Here is a 23,809-nt window from a genome sequence, read left to right on the forward strand (position 1 = left end):
AATTGGAAGAGAACTTTTTCTGTTGAAAGGCTTATTCCGAACTGATTCGTGAGTTTTGCTTGATCTCCTTGAAGACATATCTTAATTAAAAAATTAACTTTAGAAACAAATTTCTTTTATCAATTTGCAAAAACTGATAACTTTATCATGGAACGGATCAAATTTTGAATGAAAAGTAATTCTGATAATTATTTAACACGTGGAAATAAAAATTTTATTGCACTTACTGGATTAAACCCTTCTATTTTTGTGAACGACATTTATGCGATTATGACTCAACTCTCGCGCTGTGCGCTTTTAGACATGGAAACTCTTTTAAAGCCATTATTTCCAGAGAAAGTGCTTAATAGGGTACAATTTTACAATAGCTGTTGATTCAATTAATGTTCATTCTGTTTAGGCGCTTATATCACTTTATTCAATTTTAGATCAAAGAATAGATGCTTCTTTTGATCAATTTGAAATTGCTCTCTTTCAACAAATTTGCGTTGCTTCTGATCGTCTTATGAAGCTTCAGCAATATACAGAAATTAACAAAAAATTAGATTTACTTCGGATATCAAATAAGCAGTTATCATTTATGGTTAAAAAAGTATGTTTGAAAACTTTATTAGTTTCATAGTTTGTTGCATCTCTGATTTGAATAGTATAAGGAAATGAATAGCATGCTTCGAAGAGAACAAGCTAATCTTAGAGAACAAACATCATCACATTTAAAACGAATTGATCACTTAAACGAGTTGATTGTTGCATGTATGAACTTTGAAGGTGTGTGTTCATAATTTGAAGGTCCTATTCGCGATATAATATTTCCATTATTTTTTAACTCTTTCTCATTTTGTTTCATAGATGAAGTTAAAAAAGTTAAAGCGACTGCATACACAAAAGAAACATTACCACAAGAATTGATTTTAATAGGGGAAAAGGAAAGAGATTTTGAAAGCGAAGAGCAAAGCGATGAAGATAATCAAAACCTATTTAAAGGCAGACAAGAAATGTCATTAGATTTTTATACAGACTTTCCAAGGATTGAAGCAGACAGTGAAAGTTTAAATGCGTTTGCAATGTTTGCAGGCATAGAAATATCTCAAAGTGATGATATCTAAAAATGAAAACTTCTGTATAATTTATTTGATTTGTGTGAAAACATAAAAATTGTTGTATTGGATTTATTCTTTCTTATATTTTCTTTTCTTTAAAAAAAAAAAATAACAAACTGGTTTATCACGGAATGAGTTTGAAAAGACTTTATTTAAATGAAAATTGACATATTTAAAAAAAATTTTTTTATTCCACGTAAAAAGAACAAAAATAAATAAAAGAAGTTCCAAAATTGTAATGCATATGCACTCAAACAAAATAATGGATAAAAAAAGGAAAAAGAAGAGGATGTGAAAATTTGAACTAAAGTGTATTCATCAATGGAATTGGGATTCGATATCTTAAGAAAATTGAAGAACTTGCATGAAATAATGTGTTAGTAAGTGAATATCATCAAATATATTTGTTAGTTAAAAAATACATAAAAATAAGTAATTCAACAAAACTGAAAAATGATTAAGGAATGCACAAGCAACGAAAAAGAATTGGATATCATAACAACTGGTTCAACAGAAAGCAAAGACATAAACAATTCTGTCTCAAACAAACATAAAAAATTTATCATTGCAATAAAAAATCAATAAACAAATAAACAATTAATTAAGTAAATAAAATTAAATAAACCATTTCCAGAGAAAAAAAAATCTCCTCAACACTTTAATATTTATAAAATAATGTTTGATAGAATAATAATTATTTCCCTCCTTTCCACCTCTTCTTCTGAATTTGTTTTCTCAGTCTTCCTCAAAATTCGGTTCCTGATAGTCAGAAGGAATGGTATTTCTCCGTATCAGCATATCTTCTGCCATAATTGGTGTGCTGTTGACCATTGGATCCCTCTGCCCCAGCTTCTTCTTCGCCTTCGCCCGCTCCTTCTTCCTGCGCTGCCACGCAAAACAGCCCGCAAAGCCAGCAGCGATGCTCAGCACAAACACACTCGCAGGCACAACGCCGAGGACAATTTTGATGGCCTCGTCTTTGTGCACGTTGATGTTCGGAGCTTTCGGACTGAACAGCGGAAGCTGGTTGCTCAGCACACTCACATTCAAAACTGGGTTCTGCACGGAGAGAATCACAAAGATCGCCTCGTTGCTCTCGGAATCGTCTGCATTTTTGTAATTTGTGCTTTTTCTTCCTTTACTTCCATTTCTTCCATTTTTTCTGTCTTTTCTATTTCTTTCTCTTCCTCTTTCTCCTTCCCCTCCTCCGCACTCCTGCAGATCCAACACATCAACAAGCCCTTCTGCATACGACGTGTTGACATGATTCACCAGCACCCCTTCGAAAATGACTGTGTTCATCTCCTTCGACACACACCTCACTTGAAACGCTGCCCCACACGGCACAATGTTCTCCCCATAAAACTGCACCCGGAGTGTGTCTGGCCCACCCGTATGATTCACCCCTGTCAGCACAGGCACTGCCAGCACCACATCTTCTGCACTCACTTCGCCTTTGATGTCGCAGTCTTCGTTGCTCATCCACAGACGCTGCTTGCTCAGCAGCGCATCGTCCAGCCCATCGATTGTCAGGGAAGCCTTCCCGTTGCACGCGATGTTGTGGAAAAGACCAGGAAATGGGACGTATGTTGATTGTAGCGTCTTGCTATGCTTGTTGGCTCTATTAATAGAAGATTGCTGAAACAGCTGTGAATCGTTATAAGTGTACTTGATGTATGAGTTATTCGTGAATTCACAATTAGACAGATGAACAGAACCAGAGTGGATGCTCAGCCCACCCGCGGGTGAGTTCGCCAGTGTCACGTGTTTCAGCTCTGCTTTTGTGAACGAAAGATGAAGCAGCGACGACACCCACGTGCACAACGATGCATCCTGCTCGCTCTCTTCTTCTCTGCCTGCGCCAAAGAAGTAATAGTCATCCTCTTCTTCTCCTCTTCCTCTTCTTCTTCTTCTTTCTCTTTCTCTTTCTCTTTCTCCTTCTTTTCCTCCTCTCCTCTTTTCATTGCTTACAGCGTTGTCGGACATCCCCGAGCAGAGTATCTTCACCTCCTCCATCTTCACGTTGCACATGCGTATGTAACACACAATTCCGCTGAATTCGTGAAGCACCGGCGCCGAAAACGTCGTTCTCTCAACTTCCACCAGAGGCAAATCTGAGAGGCTGTCGCTGTCGTTCGCTGCCAAGTCGAGCACCGTCGGCTGCGGCAGGTCGAAGTCGGCGTCGGCGACGCTGAAGTGGCAGTGCGAAATGTTCACCGGCTGCCACACGCCGATGAAGCGGTGCTGGAACACAGAGCAGCGGAACAGCATAGCATCGGTGATTCTCACATCCACAAGCAAAATCGGCTCCTGATCATCAGCTTCATCGTTATATTCTGCTTCTTCATTGCTCTCCTGCTCTTTGTTGATTTTTCTTCTGCTGTTCTGATAAAACAATGCTCCATTGTTTGCTTTGTGTCCTTTAAGCTTCTTCTGCTCGAGATATTCTTGGTTGTTGTCATCCACAAAAATGATCGAGTTGAACGTCATATCCAATTCGATGTCTGAGAAATTAGTGTTCTTCAGCGTTAAGCGCTTGATCGACGAGAGCACCACAAACGATGTTCTGCACGAAAGGTCGTGCACACTCACGCCGTCTATCGTTAGCCGCGCCTTCTTCACCACCAGCAGCGACCCACCCAGCTGCGTCATCTTCTCCACTGCCGAGTATATAACACAGTCGCTGATACGCCCTGTGCCATCAGTCATCTCAAAGATGCCGTTGTTCCTTTGCTCGCCTTCTGTCAGCTCGAAGCCGATGCGGCGGAAGCTGGTGTATGTGCTGCACACAAACACCGCCTCCCCCGCAACCATCGGCAGCAGCTTCCCAATCTGCAGCGTGGACTGCTCTCCGATCCCTGCCATCATCTCCAGCTGATCCAGCGCCACCGTCTCCCCCAGCACGATCGTCCCAGCCACCACAATCCTCCCCAGTGCCGTGCAGTTCACGTGGATGATGCCGACCATCAGCGACTTGCACGGACACTCGAGCTTTCCGCACTCAGAGCTGTTTGAGGCGTTCGAGTGTGTCTGTGAGACGTAGATGGACTCTGCTGTGAAATGGCGGATGAGCGGAAGCAGGTTCTCTGCGTTGATGCTGTTGCTGTCGTGGCCGTAGATGCTGTTGTGTGTGTCGATGACAGAGAGAGGCAGGTCAACAGACACTTTTGTCTCGTCCAGTAGAGAAAGAGTGTTCACAATCAGAAACACATCCATTCCAATCTCTGCCTTGTTGTACTGCAGCACAAGTGCATAGATGAAGTTGATGGGCAGCGTGTCCCACTCAAACACCCCGTAGAATGCGCCTCCTTTTGTCATCTTTGCATTCAGACAGCACTGGCTGAACACACAGTTCTGAATATACAGCTCATCTTCTTCGTTCGCCCGCAGCAACAGTGCCCCGCCTTTCTCGCAGCTCTGTGACTGGATGTTGTTGAACTCGCACTGCTTGAAGTTCAGCCGATTACGCGACACTTGATTTCCTTCCCTTCTTCCCTTCCTCTCCAAATACGGCTCCGCATTCATCTGAAGCACGCCCGACGCGCCTTCAATGGACAAGCGAGTGAAGTTGCTGCTGTTTGCAAAGAGCTGCGCTTTTGCCTGGTTGAACGAGAACACTGGGTGGCCATCGATGTCCAGGTCGCTCACAGAACACTTCATCAGCTCAATGCGAATGCCCTCGCTGACAATAGGGCTGAAGAGAAGAAGGCTGCGCTGGGGCTCTGATGAAAGAGAAGATGAATGTGATGTTTGAGACGAAGGAATGATAGAAGAAGAAGAAAGGGAAGGAGGAGAAGATGAAAGAGAATAACAGCCAGAATAAGTGTCATCATCTGAGCTGTTGCTTCTGATCTGCACGTTGCTCAGCCGCAGCATCGACGAGACGCTGACGTAGATGGCTGTGACAGTCGAGGCGTGCTGAAGAGGATACACAAACGACAATTGAGAGAAACTCGCCTGTGCCCCAGTCACTTTCAGAAGATAGACTTCTCCATCATTTCTGTAATGATTATTATTATTATTATTATTATTATTATTATGGGAATAGTTCTTTTTGATCTTTTTAATCAATTCTTCTTTCTTTTCCATTACCATTTCCATTTTCTTCTGTTGTTGAATCGCCTGAGAACAATGAGTCAGCATATAATTATCATTCATATAACATTCACCATCATCATCTTCTTCCTCTTCTTCTTCTTCCTCCTCTTCTTCTTCTTCCTCCTCTTCTTCTTCCATCATCATCTCCTCAATATCCAGCACGTGTATCTTCGTCGTCGAGTTATAGCTGCCCTGTATTGTTGTGCTGTACGAGCTCAGCACGATCGTCTTCTTCTCCTCCTTCAGCTCTCCTCGGCAGTCGACAATCACATTGTCCCTCGGAAACAGCTGCGATGCATGGCCGAGGGTGCGCCCAGGAAGAGTGCTGAAGAAAGAAGAGATGGAAACGGCATCGTCTCCGTCGTCCCCGTTCACATAGAACAGCTGGCTGGTGTAGAAGTAGTGGGAGATATCGACCAGCTGGTTGGAGGACGACAGGAAGGATTTGAACGGGAAGCTCAGCTCGCGGCACTTCCCTATTGGCATCTCGCGAATGCTGCTCCACACACCAGTGGCATCGACGAGGAGCACAGAAATATCGTCGATGGCTTGGTCATCGTTTGAGAGGGAGGTGAAGGAGGAAGATGAGGAAGATGGAGAAGAAGATGATGATGAAGCTGAAGCTGAAGAAGTATAAGAAGAAGGAGGAGGAGATTTCAAAGGAATAAACTCATCATCGCAATTTCCCTTTGCTGTTCTTGCTGTCTCCTTCTCTCCAAACACACACATGTGGAGCTGGAAGTTCGCCGATTCCTGGAAAGTGCTGGGCGAGCGAGACAGCTCCAGCACGAGGTTCTTCGCCTGCCTCGCCCAGCAGCTCATGAACAGACACTCTCTCACACACACATCGTCAAAGGGCGAAGAGCAGAGCAGCAGAACAGCCCCGCCGGTGGATGCAATCTGAGTCGAGTGGCACTGACAGTGCAGGAAATAGCACTCGAGGAAGACAGAGGAGACGGTGAGGCCATTTTGTGGGGAGGGTGAAGTGGGTGATGTGGGTGATGTGGGTGATGTGGGTGATGTGAGTGAAGAGGGAAAAGAGGGAGAAGATGGAGAAGAGGATGAAGTGGGAGGATTGTGACGAGGATGATGTGAAGAAAGAGAAGAAGAAGAAGAAGAAGTAGATGATGATGGTGATGAAGATGGTCTTGTTGAATGCGGCTCCTTGTGTTTCTTTTGTAATTCTGTCGATCTTCGTTTCATTATTTTGCCTTCCAAATTTTTAACAACATCATCATTTCCCACTTCTTCTTCATTTCTATTGTCATATTCCTCACTCTTATTCTTCCTTCCAGTCTCATCGCCTCTCCTCACCCACCCATTTTGCTCCTTCTGCTCCTTCTGCTTCTTCTGCTTCTTCACAAACGCTATGTCAATCACTGCTCCTCCTCCTTTCATGCCTGCGGAGCATCGAAAGAAGTCGCACTGAAAGAGCAGATAAAGCGCATGATGCGACGCCACATGCACCGCTCCCCCTTCTCCTCCTTCCCACACCGCCTCGCACGACTCAAACACACTCCCGTTGACCTTCACACTCCCGTCACCGCTGCAGAAGACAGCGCCGCCGCGGAAGGGAGCGGTGCACCCTTCGAACACACAGCGGAAGATTGTCAGAGAACCTGTAGGCTCATCATTTAATGCATCACAGCTATAATAATAATAATTATTATTATTATTGACACATTTGTATTCATCATCGTTGATATCTTCTTCTTCTTCTTCTTCTTCTTCTTTCTTCTCTTTTTGTTCTCTTTTGTTGGAAGAGCCTCTGTTGCCTATGTCTTTGCTATTTGTTGAGTGGCATAAAGAAGAAGAAGTGCCAAACTCTTGCTTTCTTGGAGAAAGATAGCATATTGCTCCTCCACACAATGTTTCGTCCTCAAGCGCACTAAAAAATGACGCTGATGAACTGATTTTTGACGAAGAAGCGGAACATTTGATGAACGAATCAGAGTCAAATTTGTAATCGATTTTTTCTTTGAGAATTGTCTGTTCTTTATACGTGGCTTCCAGCACGCGCGTGCATGATTGATATGTATTGTTGAATGAACTGAGAGGAGAACAGTGCGAGTTAATCGAATTAATTAGACCCCCATAAAGCACATTTTCAACTGCTGTGAATCGACAACTTGATATAGAATAAGATGATAAAAATTGCTCTCGAGAGCAATTCTCATGTTGAAGCGAAACGGAAATATTCGAAAATGCATTGTTACAAAGTGTAAATAAAGAAACTTGCGGCAAAACCAAAAAAGGCTTTGATAGCAAATTGAAATTGAAAAATGATGAAAACTCCAAAGAAATGAAGCAAAACGCGTTGGTGCAAGATGAAAGTGACGAAGACGAAAATAGATTTTCCATTGTACATAATGAAGAAGCAGCAGCAGCGGAAAGCAAAGATAAGTTTTGTATTTGAATGAATGAATTTGTTGTGAAAAAAATACTTTCGTGATTCGAATTGCAAATGGAAATCTGGATTTGAGTAAAAAACATTTCTGAAAGTTGTTCAACGATCAATGAATGTCCTGTTGTGCGTTGCGAGATAATAATAGACTTTAATTCATGTGAAGAATTGATAAGAATCATTTTTGTTGAAATAATCGTTTTACAGTTTATAATTGATTTCAGTCGATCAAATGTTTTCTGCAAATGAAAGTTCACTTTTTTTCTTACATCTTTTTGTATTTTGAAGTTGTTAATATTTTGAATTCGAACAATTTCATCGCAATTTTTAGTATTTGGATTTTCAACAGTTCCATCACATAGAAATCCGTGTATACTATCTGATTTTGCGTAAAGCACATTATTGTTTGTTGCTTCACATGCGAAAATAATGAACACAAAGCTTACGAAGAGCATCACTCATCATGAAAAAAAAGATCCAATAAGATCATTCATCCATTAAGTTATTTTTCTATTCAAATTTGAAAATAGAAAATTCGAAAATTAACTATTTTCAAAAGAACAAATAAATAGAAAAAAAAAAAAAATAGTTGATTTGGAATCATCGTTAGAAAGGGGGGATTAAAAAAGTGAATTTGGAGAAGTGCTATGCGCACAAAACAGAATCTTTCAAACAAGCCGTGAAAGCAGAACTGGTTGATCCATGCGTTTCGGTCAAATTGAGAATAAGTGATTGTTGCTGAAGATGAAGGAGATGATGATGAAAATAACAAAAAAGAATTGAAGGTGCATGAGAGACCAACGAAGAGAGTGACATTTCTCTTGTCTTGCTGCCCTGCTTTTCTCGCAAAAGAGTTTAAAAAAATCAGATCCAGATTGGCTGCTCATCCAATCGGATTCTGTGCCCATCCAATTCAGTGAAGGAAAGTGACGATGGATGAAACAAAGAAGATTGAAGAATAAAACAGATGAAAATGGAAGGAGTTGTTGAAGAAGAAAAACAAAGAGATAGATGAAAAAATAGATGATGATGAAGTTTGAGAAGAACAAATTGACAACAATGACAGAACAAATTGCCAATAAATTAAAAATATATTCTGATTCTTTCCCTTTTTCTTCTTCTTCTTCTTCTTCTCTGCTGCTCAATCACCACAAGTTGAATTCATTTTCCTCCCAGAATTCACAAGAGAGGAAGAAGTGAAAGGTTGCTTAAAATCAACAGTGGCAGAAGATAGTCCACCCATTTTGTGTTTTTCATCCGCTTCCAAAGCAATTAGTGAAGATTGTGAGGAAGGAGTTGATGATGTTTGAGGGGTGTTTGGAGACTGTTGTGTTGAAGAAGAAGATGATGAAATTTCATTGAACATCAATTTTATTTGTCGACAGCTCATGATTCCTTTTTTTCTCGTTCCGAATGAAACTTTGTTGCACCTGCGAATATGACGATTTGTGCGTCCAAATCTCCTTCTGCTGCTGTGGTTGTTTCTCTTTTTCCTCTGCTTTGCATTTCTCTCTCTCTCTCTCTCTCTCAATCATCCTCACAAAAATTCGCTCATAACCCTTTTCACTCCTGCTGCTTCCAAGTATTCTCATTCAATGCTGACCCACACTATAGAACTTGAAACGGAAGTGAAGTCAATTCCTTTTCAAGTTTCCATCTGATGCCTTCGTTGCGCAATCATCAGCACAATTCTTGTTCTTTCTTCACTTCAACAGCAATCCAATCTCAAATCGTCCTCCACACTCAACGCATTTCTCCATCGGTTCCACCAAAAAGAAAAAAAAAATATCATTCATCCATCTTCCATCTCACTTCATCATTTCTCCACTTTTCCAAAGCTCCTGGCATTCATCTGCTCATTTTTCTTCCTTTGTCTCTTTCACCAAAGCAATTTGTCAAACAAATCTGTCAGAAGCAAGGCGCATGAGACGTTGTCCATTGCTCTAGAATTGTTCTATTGAAATAAAAAATATGAAAATAGATAAAAACAGGTGTGAATTTCCATTCCAATAAATAATCAAACAAATGGTTTTGTTTTCTTGAAATTGCTCGAAAAAATAAAAATTTGGCAAACATTTTATTCAAAATCCATCTCTTCCAATATAATCTTTGCTTTTGCTGAAAATGTCCATTTTCAAGTATTTCAGCCCTTGGCGAATCTCTTTTGACTGAAATAGCATCTTTTTCTGCTCAAAGCATACAAAATGCATCCACATTTCAAAAAATGCAAAATGTGCATCAACGAATAAATAAATCCTGCGTGGATCATGTCTTTGATTGAAAATGTTCATTTCGGCCAGGATTCGCTTTTCAATCTTCAATTCAGAAATCAATCATTGTTTCTGATGTTTGAAAGTTCAAAAAATACAAATTCTCAACAAACAAAAAATATCACACTGCGATATGAAATTGTGAATATTTCTCCAAAAGCTCTTTAATTCTTCGAACAAACTAATGTTTTGAAAAACAATCCACTGACCAATTGTTAAATTTGAGTGAGCAAGCAAATCGTTCTCAGATGCCTCTAAATATAATGTAACATCATAGAAACCACATTATATCGCTGTCCACTCGTTGGTTAATGAAATATCAACACATCAAAATTAATAGCATTTTCAATTAATATTATTCATATGATCAATATGAAAATTATTATTCTTTTTAAAAAAATTGACATGAATGCAACTACAAATAAAAATACAATACCACTTTTGAAATGAATGTTTTTCAAAGTTTATTACCCATATTAGAAAAAGGAATTCAGGGGAAAAAAAGAAAAGGATATTCCACTTGGGTGCTGGACTCAATGCTGTCGGGAATATGCTGTTTTGTCTGCATAATATATTTTCAGTGCATGTGCAATGATGCTGCGAATGAAGAAACATTTCAGATGAGGGAATACAAGAAAGAAAGAATTGATGATGATCTCGAGAGAAATTGGTCGGACACCTTTCAAAAGGACGTTTTTGCCAATGAAATTGGATTGGAAACAAACAACGGTGGAAGAGAAGGTGGAACGAAAACAACGAAGAAATGTGAAAAAAGGAAGAATGGAGATTCGAAAGAAGAGAATGATGAAATACTCAAATTCGGAGAAGCCAGCCCAAATGAGATGGTTCGAGGAACAAACGTGTCTGATGAACGAAAAATGAGGAAACAACAAAGATTTGAGGGTGAAAGTTGGATTGAAGGGTGTTTGATGATTGCCAATTCTTCAATAAAACTCCACTCCCTGGGATTGGTGCCAAATGATGGTCAAAGTGTCTTGAATGCTGCGAAAGGATGTTTCGTCGAAGTGAGCAGATGCAGGATAGAGATTGGAGGAGAAATGACACCATTTTGTTTGAGTGGAAGTTGTGGGCTGTTCACCAACATATCTCTCCGATTCCCTTTGAATTCACATTTTCAGAAATGCCCATCTCTCTTCTCTTCAAAACCATTTGAAGAGGTTCATTCAGAAAAATGTCATGTTTCAGTTTGTTCCTCTCATTTCTCCTCTTTTTGTGTCTTATTAGCCCCATTCCTCTCTTCACCCTCTATTCCTCTTATATCCCTCTCCAAACTCACATTTTTCAACATCTCAACAGCATCTTCTGATTATTCACCGCCAACAGCAACATCATTTCAAACCTTAAGCTTGATGAACAGTTGCACATTCTCATCAGTCTGTGATGCATATGATGGAGGAATTGTCCCTTCACTCAACAACCCCTTGGCTTCATTGTCTGCCTCAAACACCTCGTTCACTTGCAGTTGCAGAACAAGAAATGTTCAATTCATCGGATCGAAAGATGCTAAACAGCATCCTGGGAGGCAAAATATAACAGCCAATGGAACAAATTCATTCATTTGGTGCGAATGGAACGGATCAAAGACAACTGGGAAAAATCTATCATATAAAGACGGAATATCAAGCGGCGGAGCCATTTGCATGTACAGTCAATCAAATGCATCTGTTTCTGTTTCTCATTGCTCTTTCAAAGATTGTTATTCTTTTGGGGTTGGAGGGGCAATCATGTGCTTTAACATTAAATCGATTGAGATTGTTGACAACACGTTCGACTCATGTTCATCAGAATTTTGTTCTGGGGGTGGAATGTTCATTCATTGCATGATATCTTGTGTTCGGATCAGTGGATGTGAATTCCAGAATTGTGAAGCAAACGATCAAGGAGGAGGGATGTTGCTTCATTCTTCTGTGGTTTCAGGAGCAGGATGTATTGGAACAGAAAGTGGAGAAGGGGAGAGCGCATGTGTGTTTGATTGTTGTTTCACTTCATGCACAGTTAAAACATCGTATGCCGGGGGTTTAAGTTTGCATAACATACCAGCGCAATTCAAAGTGAGGAATATTCAGTTCATTTCATGTTCAGCTGTATCATGCGGAGGAGGTTTGAGGTTGGACCCGTACAAACAAACAGCGCCACCTGATGGGATTTATTGTTATTTTTTCTTATTCTATGAATGCCAATGCTCAGCCAATCCTCCATATGGTCATGATATAATTTTTTATGACCTATTTAATGTTTTCAAGACTTCAAACAGTCCGTTCTATGAATGCTTCACCACAAACACAAATGAACAGAGAGTATGCTATGCATACAATTACTCGGAATCAAACAATAGTTGGTCGTATTATCACAGGGAAAAGAGCAATTGGCTGAACGAATGGTCGAAGGTGATATTTGTGGGGATGAGTGGAAATGATTCGAGTCATCTGTGCGGGATTAAAGAGGAAGCACCTTGCAAAACAGTGGGGTATGTGGTTGGGACGAACATGGCACAGCCAAGCTCGACAATCACAGTGCTTGATGGGAAGCATATGAGTGAAGAGAAGACGATCAACGTTGGAGAAAAGAAGATTTCGATTGTTGGGAGAGGGAAAGAGGTGAGTGTGATTGGAACAGGAGCACTTTCATCAACTTCGATTTCTCTATTCAGTGTGACAAGTGGCCATCTTGGTTTAATGAACTTGAAGGTTGATTGTAACTCAACAACAAGTCCTTCTTCGCCAAGTGTGGTTGTGGTATCTGATGGAAGTGGGTCACTTTCATTGGAGGATGTTGTGATCACCACGAGTAACACAGGAGAATATGCGATATCATCATCAGTGTTTGTGGTTCCACTGTCGCAGCTGTCGATGGTTGGTGTGGAGATCAAAGATATGAATGTTTCAAAACCATTGCTTTCAGAGCCAGAACATTCATCAAAAGAAAGTGTTTTAGCAAATGTGACAATTCGGAATGTGAAGTTGAGGAGTGGAGATGGGGTGGTTGTGGCAAAGAGTATGAAGACAGGAGAGACATTTGTGGTGAGCAACATAACAATTGAGGGATGTGAGTGTGAGGAGGGAAATGGAGGAGGAATGAATGTGTATTTCATTGGAGATGGAGAAGTGGTTGTGAGTGGAACGAGTGTGATTGATGGGAATAAGGCAGAGAATAATGGAGGAAACGGAGGGAGAGGAGGAGGAATATTTGTAGGGATGGAGAGTGGGGGATGTGGATTGACAATTGGAGAGAATGTTGAGTTTTCGAAAGTGAATGGGAATGTTGCAACATATGGGAAGGATGTGTTTGTTGATTGCGGGAGTGGAGTGTTTTTGGAGTCAAAAGTGAATACAGACACATTTTCATTTTTTGACACAAGTGTTATTCCATCAGATGTGTTGAAACTGTGTGGAAGTGAAAATGGGGATGAAAGAGGAGTGATTCCACTCTTTGTGTATTTGTGTGCAATGGGTGAAAAAGTGATTGTTGATGGGAGTGGAGGAAATGGGAAGGACCACAATTATTGTGGATTTGATGCATTCAGGTGTTTGACAGTTGATTATTGTGCAAACTCAAGATTGAGTGAAAGTTCAAAAGAAATAGAAGTTGTCTCATCTTCGTCAATAACCAAGGAAATAACAGGACCTTCATTTTGTGTGATAATTTCAGGCAGAATAGAATCATCATCAGAGGAAGGAGAGAAAACGCAGGTGAATGTGAGTGATGGAGGATCAGCCACACAAGATTGGCTTGTTGGATGTTCGAGTTCACTGACCATGAGCAGACTTTCATTTGTTGTGAAAGGTCAGTTGGATTCAAGGAGAAGTGCATTCATTCATTCAACATCAACACTCAGTGTGACGAACTGTTCAGTCTCATTTGAAAGTGGGGCATTGACTGATGGAAAGATAGGATATAATGTGATAAGCATTGAGGGAGGAGAATTAATTATGAATGGATTTGTGATGGAAGGGTCAGTGACAACGAATGGGAAATCTCCAATATCAATGAGTGATGGAGTGAGATTGGAGATGAATAACAGCAGAGTGAGTGGAGTGGAAGTGGAAGGTGGGAATGGAGGAGGATGTTTGAATGTTGGGATGAATGAAGAAGGAGGAAGTGTGAATATTGAAGAAAGCAATTTTTCATCAACATGTTCAGGTGGAAATGGGATGAAAGGAGGAGGAATGATGATATCAATTGGAAATGGAGGGAGCTTGGAAATGAATAATGTGAATTTATCAGGATGTGAAGTGCCAACAGAGGATGTTGAGGATGGAGGAAGAGGAATGGGAGGAGGGATGTTTGTTGAACTTCCCAATCAAATGGGATCATTTGTTTTGGAAGGAATGATATTTGAGGGATGCAATGCCTGGAAAGGGAAGAATGTGTTTGTTTCAGGATGGGATCTGAGTGAGGTTGTGAACAAAGAGAACTTCAAATGGGAGATGAGTTCAGAGGAGTTGAGATCGTTTGATGAGTTGTGTGGGTGGGAGAGGAAGACAACAGGAGAGGAGGGGTATGTGATTCCATTGGTTGTGTATTTGTGGGATAACTGGAGCAATGATGGGTTTGTTTCGAAAGATGGAGGAGGAGACTTCAGCGGATGTGGGTATTCAGAAGTGCCATGTTCATCGATTGAGCACTTGATATCACTGAGATATGAACCACTTGGAGAAGGGGAATCACACATTAACATTGTTGGAACAGGAGCATTGAACAGAGGAATTTCATTTCCATCACCTCCTTCATTGACAGAAACTCCCATTGTGACAATTGAAGGAGAAAAGAAAGGGACAGTTTTGAAAGTGAGAGAAATGGATGAAAATGGAGGAGGTGAATCGATGGTTGTTTCGGATGTCCATCTTTCATTCAAGAACATATCATTCACAATGCCGAATGAATTGGGGAGGCATTCATCATTCATTCAATCTTCATCATCCTCTACAATGCTTTCAGTTGCGAGTTGTTTGATTGATTGTTCTGAGGAAACAAGAGAGATGAAGTATTGTATTGTGAGGGTGGATGGAGGAAGTCTTGCAATTGAGGATTTGACGCTTTCTGAGTTGAGTGTGGCGAAAGGGTTTGTGGAGTTTGGAGCAGAAGTGGAAGTGATTTCGGTGGTGAATGTGTCGATATTGAACACAACAATATCAGGGGGAAGCCTGATCTCGCTGACTGAGGGATCACACAATTTCCAATTCACAAAAAGAGAAGAAAGAAACACGAACACAGTTGTGAGAGTGAATGAGTCGACATTCACAAACATTTCATATGGAGAGAATGGAGCATGTGTTGCGAGTGTGGATTCGTTTGGGGTTGGTGTGGAGTGTGTGATGGAAGGGTGTGTGCTGACGAAGTGTGTGAGCGAGAGGAGCGAGGAAGGGGGAGGGATGAAAGTGTGTCTGAAGAGTGGGGAATCAGAATTGAAAGTGAGAGGATGCTCGCTTGTGATGTGCATGTGTTCGACAGTGGATGGGAGAGGAGGAGGATTGATGATTGATGCAGTTGATCCGAAAGCTGAATTGGTTGAAAAGGAAATGCCAGCTCTTGGGGTGAGACTGGAAAACATTCGATTTGTGATGAATGAGGCATTTGTGGGGAAGGATGTGTTCATCAAGTGCTATTCGATTGCAAGGCAGGTGAATGAGACGCTGTTTGTTCTGGACTTCAGCCAGGATGCTTTGAAGTCGAACAACTCAATTTGTGGGAGGAATGATGTTGACAAGGTTGATGTTGATCTGATTCCATTGATCACATTCTTTCACTCCCCTCAGGTGTTTGTATCGGTGAATGGGAGTGAGAGCAGACAATGTGGGGCACAGGAGAAGCCATGCCAAAGCATTTGCTGTGGAGTTCGGCACATTGATAGAAGTGTTGCGAATATGATTCTGATTGATGGAGAATGTCTGATTGGGGGAGTGTGTGAGATTGGAGATTTGAATGTGAAATCGTTGAAGAGAGCGCAGGCAACTATTCATTTCAATACCGTGATTGAAGAAGATGAAATGAATGGAGGGAGTGTGATTGTGTTTGTTGATGAGTGTGTTGTGGAGAGATGTGGATTTGTGTTTGGGGAGATGTTTGGGTGGGGTGGGGAAAGCATTGTGAAAGAGAAGGATGGGAGATTGGAGATTTCGGAGTGTTTGTTCAGCTCAGCAACGATGGATCTGGTGATGAAGAGCAGGATTGTGAGTGTTGAGAGAGGAGAGCTGAAGATGACAGAAACAACATTTGATGGGATCCACACCACAGCACCACTTCTCTCTTTCACCAAAGAGGGAATAGTTTCGATGAGTGAGATTAGAGTTTGGGATATCATGAGTGAATGTGGTTTGATTTGTGTTGGAGGGAAGGTTGATATGGAGATGAAGGAAGTGAATTTTGAGAATAACTCAGTTTGTGGGAATGAGAGTGTGATGAAGCTGGAAGGAGCCGAAAAGAGAATGAGTGTGCTGAACTGCTCTTTTGCTCAATGCAAGGGCACGGATGAGAAAGGGAGAATGGTGGAGATTTGTGAGTGTGTGGATGTGCTGATTGGATCGTGTTTGTTTGATGGAGAGAAAGAGGAAGAGGAAGAAGAAGGAAAGGAAGTGAATGAGATGAGAGAAAGAGATGATGGGATTTGCAAATGGAATGGATCTCTTGTGGATGTCTCCAACAGTTCTGTTTTGATGAAAGACACAACAATCATGAATTCACCAGATGGTGGAATAACAATGAGAGGAGGGGCGATGACAATTAATGATGGAAGATTTGAGAACAATAATCCATCGATTGAAGGATATCCATCATTGAGAAGAAATATTATTTGCTCAGATTCAGGAATATTGAATGTGATGAGTGTGAAAGGAGGAGATGGATTGGAGAGAAATACATCTCTTTGGATGTTGAATGAAGGGTGCAGTTTTGAAGGGATTGCTTCAGAAAGGGATTCATCATTTTTCATTCCTGTGTTGGAGAGTGTGGAAGCAAAAGAAGAGACAGACAGAATGAAGCTGACATTCATAGGAATGCTTCTTATTCCATGCAATCTGACATTCTCAGTTGTGAAGAAAAAGGGAGAAGAGAAAGAGATTGAAAAGCATGATTTTGATTCAAATGGATTTTTGTCAGAGAGAGAAGTTGAAGGGAGTGTGGCAAAAGGTCTCATCAGCATCTGCGGAGATGAAATAGAAGTGAGCTTGTGCATTCTGTTTGGGAATGCAGAATCTCCATCATCAACTGATTCATTTATTCTGAAGAATGCAAGTGAAATAAAGGAAAATGGAGATGAAAGGGTTGTTGAAGGAGGAAAAGGAGGAAAATCGTATTGGCTGTTGATTGTGATTGTGCTTGTTGTTATTCTGATGATAGTTCTTTTCGTTGCAGTTGCATTTATTGTTCGATGGAGAAAGGCAAAGAATGAAAACAAAGATCTGAGAGAGATTGTGAATGATAACATCAGAAAAGATCCAAAGGCGTTTGAGATGGTGACGATGGAGATGTCACCAGAAGAACAGTGGAGGAGAGCTGAGAGAGAGGCAGAAAAAAAGAATGAAGAAAGGATCAAAAAGAGGGTGTATGAGAAAAGCTTGGGACATTCAGAGTCATCGGAGCATTTATTGAGTGAAAGTGACTCAACCGAATATATACTAGGGAAAGACTCAGACAAGATCCCTGATTGGGCATTGGAAAAGGAGGAAGAAGAAGAGATAAGGAAGAGAACACCTTCTCCTTCTATTTCATCCACCTCAACAACAGATTCGGATTCAACATTTGTTCGATCGGAAAGTTTGTGCCCAACCACCTCATCGATGTCGAACTTGGTGGATGCAATGGCCTGCTCATCGCCTCATGAGAAGCTGATTGTGGATTTGAGAGATTCATTGTTCATGTTGCTTCATGGAAGGAACGAGAAGAAAGAGATGGCAATAGGCACTCTGCAAGAGAGGGAGCAGACAGCTGCTCAGATCCTGTTCTGGGTGGCGAATGGGGCACTTCACTCATTTGATGAAATGGAAAATTCTCTTCAATCGCTTTCAAATTTGAGTCCCCATATTGTTCTGTTCTCTGAGCACATGGTCATCTGCGTTGTAATGCATTCTGATTTGCTTTCATCAGATGATTCTGATTCATCATCCATCTCATCATCAACCATTGTAACATCTGCCAGTGGCAATGATGATGATGATGATGATTCCCTTCCTTCATCAGCATTTGAAGATGAAAATGATTTCAAAAAAGAGTGTTTGAGATGGAAGGCTCCTGAGCTGCTGATCAACAAGAAAATGGGAGCAACAAAGGAATCTGTGGTATTCTCGATTGGGATGATGCTGTGGGAGTGCCTGACTCTTCAAATCCCGTTTGGGGAGTTTGAGGCAGAGGTGGCAGGGCAGAAGATTGTAAATGGGGAGAGACCGTGCTTGTCAGCTGTGGGCGAGAGCAGTTTTTGCGAAGTGATGAAAGCGTGCCTTTGGCAGGAGGCGAAAGATAGGGCGGAGCTGGAGAGTGTGAGGCGGGAGTGTGTCAGCCACTTTCCAGCAGGAAAGTTGATCATGACGATGTCGGATGGCATCTACGACCGGAACAAGAGGATTGTTGTGAGGAGCGATGTTGAAAGTGAGGACGAGGCATTGGAAGAGAAACAAACAGAAAAAAAGGATTTGTGAAGGAGATGGAGAAATGAAGTTGAACGTTTTGTTTGAGAAAACAACTATTTGAAGGTAGACATGTTGATGTTTTGTGATTTGTTTGGATTTATAGTGTTTATTTTCATAGAGAATGGATTTGTGAGTTTGCTATTGTTCTTCCAGATTTTTCGTTGTTCGAGGAGTGTTTGTTGTGATTTCATTTTTTGTATTCATTTTCAGGATTGTTTTTTTATTTCTGTTCAATGGAGTTGGTTCATTTCATTCAAAAATGAGGATTTCATTTCACATCTGACTCGTTTTTTATTGATTTTGTTTTTGTTTTGATTTTGATTTTGATTTTGATTTTGATTTTGATTTTGATTTTGATTGAAATATCCTTTTTTGTTCATTTGAAGTTTGTAATTCCTATTTTTCTCATAACTTTGTGTTATTCAGTTTTGCGATTTGTTCAGCAAGTTCCTTCAAGCACACAAATGGAATTTGATGTTCAAATGAGATATTTGTTCAATGTTTATTATCACCTTTTATTGATGGGATATTATTCTTTGTTGATTCTTCCTGCTTGACTTCAGCCTTTGAATCGATTCATTCCATCCAACAACTTTAAGCTCCAAACCAGCAACTTTCACTAGATTTTTAGTGTGTTTTTTCAGAACGTTTTTTGAGTTTTTTTTCAGCATTTTTTTCTTTTTTTTTCAGCATACAAATTTCGATTTTGAATGTTTTGATGTCAAAATAGCAAAGTGGAAAAGAATATAAAATATGAACTGAAAAATTAATTCATCAATTATGAAGTGGGTGATGTGTTATTTGTTTGAAAAAAGAAATTGAAAGATATGAATGAAGATGATCTATTTTCATTTTCAATTGTTTCAAAAACACAGATGACAGTTCCTTTTCATCACTCTTCAGGGTGATTCATTATTCGGTTCTGTTTGATGCTTTTTCAATGTTAATAATCTCAATGTTGAATGTATTTTTCTTTGGTGACTCACAGTTTGATAATGATTGTTCAAATGGAAGTGATCAAAGTGTTTGACAAAACACAAAAAAATAGCTTTGCCATTGTTGTTTCGAATGAAAACTTGCTATTTTTCATTTCATCACATGCGAATCATTTGAGTGAATCATTTTATGGGACTTTTTATCTTATTGGGACTTTTTTTGTTTGAAGCTTCCAATCAATAAAAAATCCCTAATGAATTTCAACACATATACAACACTTTTTAACTCGTTTCAGCAGATATTTTTGCAGTTTGTTTTTATATTTTGATTCATTTCTCATTGAGAAATTTCGTTTTTTTGAAAAATTTGAAACGACATTACCCAGCCAACCGGGCGTTTCCCATAGAATTAATGATATAAGGTGATATATCCGGACATTCAAGCTTTATTTGCACAAAATCATGAAAACTTTGTTTTGTTTTCAACTTTTGCAAAAATTTTCTATTTTCTTAACAAATTGAATTTTTAAATCCATATGCAAACGAAACATATATAATTAAATTATGTTTTGTAACTACAAAAAAAATTCAAGAATCAACCCATTTTATTCATCTTTTTTGATCAAAAAAAAAAATCAACAAAAAGAATTACACATCATCAATGAAATAGCTTGAATTTTCATATTTTTTATCTGGGTGATTATTTTTGAAAGCATATTTTTTCTTTCAAAAATTTCGGTTCAAAGATTATACTAGAAAATAAAAAGAAGAACACTGAAAAATGAAAACACTTACAAATGACATCATCATCTTTTTTTGAGCAATAAAATTTGTTTATAACACATTTGTGTTTAATTCAACATTCGAATACAAAATCTTTTCCCAAATACAAACAGCATTTGAATAATCAATATCCCGAAAAAAGTTATGATTTCAAAAATAATCACCCATCTTGAATGCAAGTGAACAACAATATCAATCCAACAAAGTTTAAAACATAGAATTTGAAGAAATCGCAAACTGTTAAGCATTCTTCCAAGTTTTGCCCTTGACAATATATCGTGTTAAAATAAGTTTTGCAAATGGCAAGTCACATCACAATTATTTGCCATTCAGCAAAGAAAAGATTGAACACAATTCGAATTTCACACTTGTATTATTTGCTTAATTTCAAAAAAGTCAATATGTGTAATTCTTTTTGAAAAGTCGCAAATGTTTAATCGAAATTAATCAAAAATTTCATATTTTGCTCAAATTTCTGTTTCCACTCACGAATCTTCAACAGAATGATTGAAATAGCATTATCCAGAAACAGATTCCATATTAGTGGAGTTTGGTAAATGTCAACAAAAATTTGAGCAAAATATGGAATATATGATTTATTTGAAAATTTAACATTTGCGACTTTTCAAAAAGAATTTCCCATATGGTTGATTATTTTTGTTATCATTTTTTTTATTCAAAAATATCTTGTCTAATATTTCCCTTGAATAGCTGCAGATCACTGAAAATTTAAAAGGCTCGTTGAAGACATCTGCATCTTTGTTTGAGCCAAAATATTTGTTTTTGAACAGTTGTGAAAAATTTTAAATAAGAATACAAAATCCCCTTTTAATGACATTCAACTTTTGAAAAACAAACACTCCGAAAAAGGTTATGATTTCAAAAAAAAAAAAAAAAAAAAAAAAAAAAAAAAAAAAAAAAAAATAAAAAAAGACGCAAGATGAATGAATGAGCATAGGCTTGCAAACAGCACAAACATCAGCGTTTGCAATCATTAACATTTATATTGATCATTTGAAGAATTTGAAAAGAGAATAAAATTGAAATGAAAGATCTTAAGTTGGATTATGGAAGTGAAACATAAATGCTAATTTTTGTAAAAAATACAATTTTTGACTACACTTTTTTCAAAGAAATCACTTGAGAAAAAGAGAAATCCAATTTAACCATTATTTCTGAAGGATAAAAACAAAATTAGAAATGCTCCAAACATCAAGAAAATATGTTAAAAAATATACAAAATTATGAACAAGTTATTGAAGAAATAACGCTGTTTAAATATAGTCTGTGTACATTAAATTTCGATGAAGACTATTTGAGCATGCACCTTCAAATAAAATAGGAAAAATGCGTGTGAGAATTAAATGAATAACATTAAATTTGCCGTTCATGAAAACAGTGATAACAAAACTTATTTTTTTTAAAAAAAAAGAAAAAACATTATAAAGAGGTTTAAGACTTCAAAGAATAAAAAAAAGAAATAGGAAAATGTTTGATATATTTTGGGTTAAAACAAAAAATCTATAACATTTTCAATAGTATTTTTACGATTGTCAAATAAAAGACATTTATGAAGCTCTCTGAACAGCAATGAGTTGCATAATTTGATTTTCAAGTTCTGTAGTTTTCTGTTCAATGTATTCTCTCATTCGCTCTGCAAAACGTTCCATTTCTTCTTGAAAAGTTATTGTATCTAAACATACACCAAATTATCTTTTCGATGATATTCATGAAATAAAAATACACACCGTAGGATCCAGAAGAAGCTTGAGAAGAAACTGCTTCAGCTTGCATTAATTGAGGTTGAGTTTGCGCTGTTAAAGAAACAGCTTCTCTTTCATTAGAAATAAAAGAAGACGCAGATTGTGTAGTACTTTTATTAATAATTGCAGTTGCAGTTGAAACAAATTTTTCTGCATCTTCAGGATTCATAAAGTTCAAGCCGAAAGTTAATCCGCTTCCAACTAAAACACTAACAAATAACTCGTTATGCTTTTGTGGTAAGTCTTTTGAAAAATATTCATTAATAACAAATGCCTGGCAAAGCAATGATCTCAACGTTAATTCAAAAAGAAAAAGATTCTAGACAAACTTGCGATTCGTCAACCCCAATCAGGCGAAATGTGTTTTCTTCAGTATTTTGATAAATAGAAAGGCTTATATTTCCTTTTGTAACCCATTTTGAAACATCTAAAACGCTCCAAACGCAAAGAGCCTGAAATTTTGCTACTTCGGGCATGATCTCAAATATTAAATAACAATGGGTATTCTGATATTAAACAACTAAAGTTTGGTTATGATCAAATAGAAAAAATGAGCAAAGTTGAAGAAACTGGTGTAGATGAAACATATTCCCGTCAATTCGAGCCTGTCATGGTTTTACCAGAAGTTAAAATGTCGACAGGTGAAGAAGGTGAAGATTGCCTTTGGAAATGGTGTGTGATCCTAAATGTTCAAAACAAATGAGAATATATCTAATATTATTTTATTTAATACTGTTATAAAAGTCGTGCAAAATTGCTCCGATTGTTTAAATCAGAATCAACTACAGAATGGTTCGATCAATTTTTTATTTGAACTAATTGGATATATTTGCTCTTCAACGAATTAGGAAAGAAAGAGGTGTTGGAGATGTCAAATTTTTAAGAAAAAGAGGAACTGAAAATGTTCGTTTGATTATGAGAAGACAACACACTTTGAAAATCTGCCTCAATCATTACAGTTTGTACCAATATTATTTTTGATTATCTAACTTTCAATTAGTCATACCATCACTCAAGCTCCAAGCAAACTCAGGAAGTGACAAGGCATGGGTCTGGGCTGCAAGTGATTTTGATGGAGAAAAAATGACCGATGAAATATTTTGTATCCGTTTCAATTTAGTAGAAGGTTAATATTTCTCATACATTTATCAAAGTTCATTTTAATACAATTACAAAACGTTAACATTTTAGAGGCACAGAAGTTTAAGGAACTTTTTGAAAGATGCGCAAAACAAGATAAAGTTGGAGAAATTCCCGTGATGCAGGACGATAAAAAAGAAGAAAAGAAAGAAGAAAAGCCAGAAGAGAAAGCAGAAGAAAAGAAAGAGGAGAAAGCAGAAGAAAAGAAAGAAGAGAAGACAGAAGAAAAGAAAGAAGAAAAAACTGAAGAGAAAAAAGAGTAAGTTGATTGAAAGAAACAAATTTTTCTCTTTTTAATTTAAAAGATTATCTTTAATCAATTCCATTTTTTGAAACGTCTTTTTTATAGTGTTTTAAAAATGAATTAAAATTTCTTCTTTCGACTGGAAATTTTAGAAAATAAGCTCTATCAAGACAAACGAATTATCCTATTGTATTTTCAATATTTATTTTCAACTTTAAATTGAAATGGAAAATGATTATAGTAGATATATATGAGATCTGATGAAAATAAAGTGAATATCCAAATGAATAAAAGAACACATAAATACAGAAAAAAATGATAATTTAATTAATAAATTATAATTTTGTTTGAAAAATACAAGACAAAATCATTTCGAATAAAAAAAAGAATATCAGTCGAAAGATGGTGTTCATCCTCCAGTTTTTAAAGT

General features: G+C 38.3%; 5 protein-coding genes across 5 annotated transcripts; 3 read left to right on the top strand and 2 right to left on the bottom strand.

Annotated features, from left to right (window-relative positions):
- Positions 1-156: 156 nt before the first annotated feature.
- Positions 157-1,233, top strand: MONOS_9751 (uncharacterized protein). The gene is made up of 4 exons (XM_067880281.1): positions 157-351; positions 401-592; positions 648-768; positions 850-1,233. Exons 1-4 carry the CDS (start codon positions 169-171, stop codon positions 1,104-1,106), a joined length of 753 nt encoding a protein of 250 aa, XP_067719334.1. The 5' UTR covers positions 157-168; the 3' UTR covers positions 1,107-1,233.
- On the bottom strand, positions 1,231-7,375 carry MONOS_9750 (uncharacterized protein; the record flags this gene model as incomplete). The annotated part of the gene is made up of 2 exons (XM_067880280.1): positions 1,231-7,248; positions 7,302-7,375. 2 exons carry the CDS (start codon positions 7,373-7,375, stop codon positions 1,836-1,838), a joined length of 5,487 nt encoding a protein of 1,828 aa, XP_067719335.1. The 3' UTR covers positions 1,231-1,835.
- Positions 7,376-10,456: 3,081 nt separating this feature from the next.
- On the top strand, positions 10,457-18,523 carry MONOS_9749 (uncharacterized protein; the record flags this gene model as incomplete). The annotated part of the gene is made up of 1 exon (XM_067880278.1): positions 10,457-18,523. The coding sequence occupies one exon, from the start codon at positions 10,457-10,459 to the stop codon at positions 18,521-18,523; it is 8,067 nt and encodes a 2,688-aa protein (XP_067719336.1).
- Positions 18,524-21,216: 2,693 nt separating this feature from the next.
- Positions 21,217-22,494, bottom strand: MONOS_5409 (uncharacterized protein). Its single transcript, XM_067875553.1, has 3 exons — positions 22,325-22,494; positions 21,981-22,269; positions 21,217-21,925 (listed from the first exon to the last, which is right to left on the bottom strand). The coding sequence occupies exons 1-3, from the start codon at positions 22,469-22,471 to the stop codon at positions 21,801-21,803; spliced, it is 561 nt and encodes a 186-aa protein (XP_067719337.1). The 5' UTR covers positions 22,472-22,494; the 3' UTR covers positions 21,217-21,800.
- Positions 22,495-22,527: 33 nt separating this feature from the next.
- Positions 22,528-23,695, top strand: MONOS_5410 (putative Ran binding protein 1). Its single transcript, XM_067875555.1, has 5 exons — positions 22,528-22,667; positions 22,740-22,787; positions 22,844-22,953; positions 22,996-23,121; positions 23,187-23,695. Exons 1-5 carry the CDS (start codon positions 22,546-22,548, stop codon positions 23,396-23,398), a joined length of 618 nt encoding a protein of 205 aa, XP_067719338.1. The 5' UTR covers positions 22,528-22,545; the 3' UTR covers positions 23,399-23,695.
- The last annotated feature ends 114 nt before the right edge of the window (positions 23,696-23,809 follow it).

The sequence above is a fragment of the Monocercomonoides exilis genome (genome assembly GCF_001643675.1).
Source record: "Monocercomonoides exilis strain PA203 chromosome Unknown scaffold63-433378, whole genome shotgun sequence".
In the NCBI taxonomy this organism is placed as follows: domain Eukaryota; phylum Preaxostyla; order Oxymonadida; family Polymastigidae; genus Monocercomonoides; species Monocercomonoides exilis.

Coding starts and splice junctions, on each gene's coding strand:
- MONOS_9751 (XM_067880281.1), top strand. CDS start 169: ATGAAAAGTAATTCTGATAATTATTTAACACGTGGAAATAAAAATTTT. Junction 593..647: donor TATCATTTATGGTTAAAAAA/GTATGTTTGAAA, acceptor TGATTTGAATAG/TATAAGGAAATGAATAGCAT. Junction 769..849: donor TGCATGTATGAACTTTGAAG/GTGTGTGTTCAT, acceptor TTTGTTTCATAG/ATGAAGTTAAAAAAGTTAAA.
- MONOS_5409 (XM_067875553.1), bottom strand. CDS start 22,471: ATGCCCGAAGTAGCAAAATTTCAGGCTCTTTGCGTTTGGAGCGTTTTA. Junction 22,270..22,324: donor TTGGGGTTGACGAATCGCAA/GTTTGTCTAGAA, acceptor TTGCTTTGCCAG/GCATTTGTTATTAATGAATA. Junction 21,926..21,980: donor AGCTTCTTCTGGATCCTACG/GTGTGTATTTTT, acceptor GTGTATGTTTAG/ATACAATAACTTTTCAAGAA.
- MONOS_5410 (XM_067875555.1), top strand. CDS start 22,546: ATGAGCAAAGTTGAAGAAACTGGTGTAGATGAAACATATTCCCGTCAA. Junction 22,668..22,739: donor GAAGATTGCCTTTGGAAATG/GTGTGTGATCCT, acceptor CTGTTATAAAAG/TCGTGCAAAATTGCTCCGAT. Junction 22,788..22,843: donor TCAGAATCAACTACAGAATG/GTTCGATCAATT, acceptor TCAACGAATTAG/GAAAGAAAGAGGTGTTGGAG.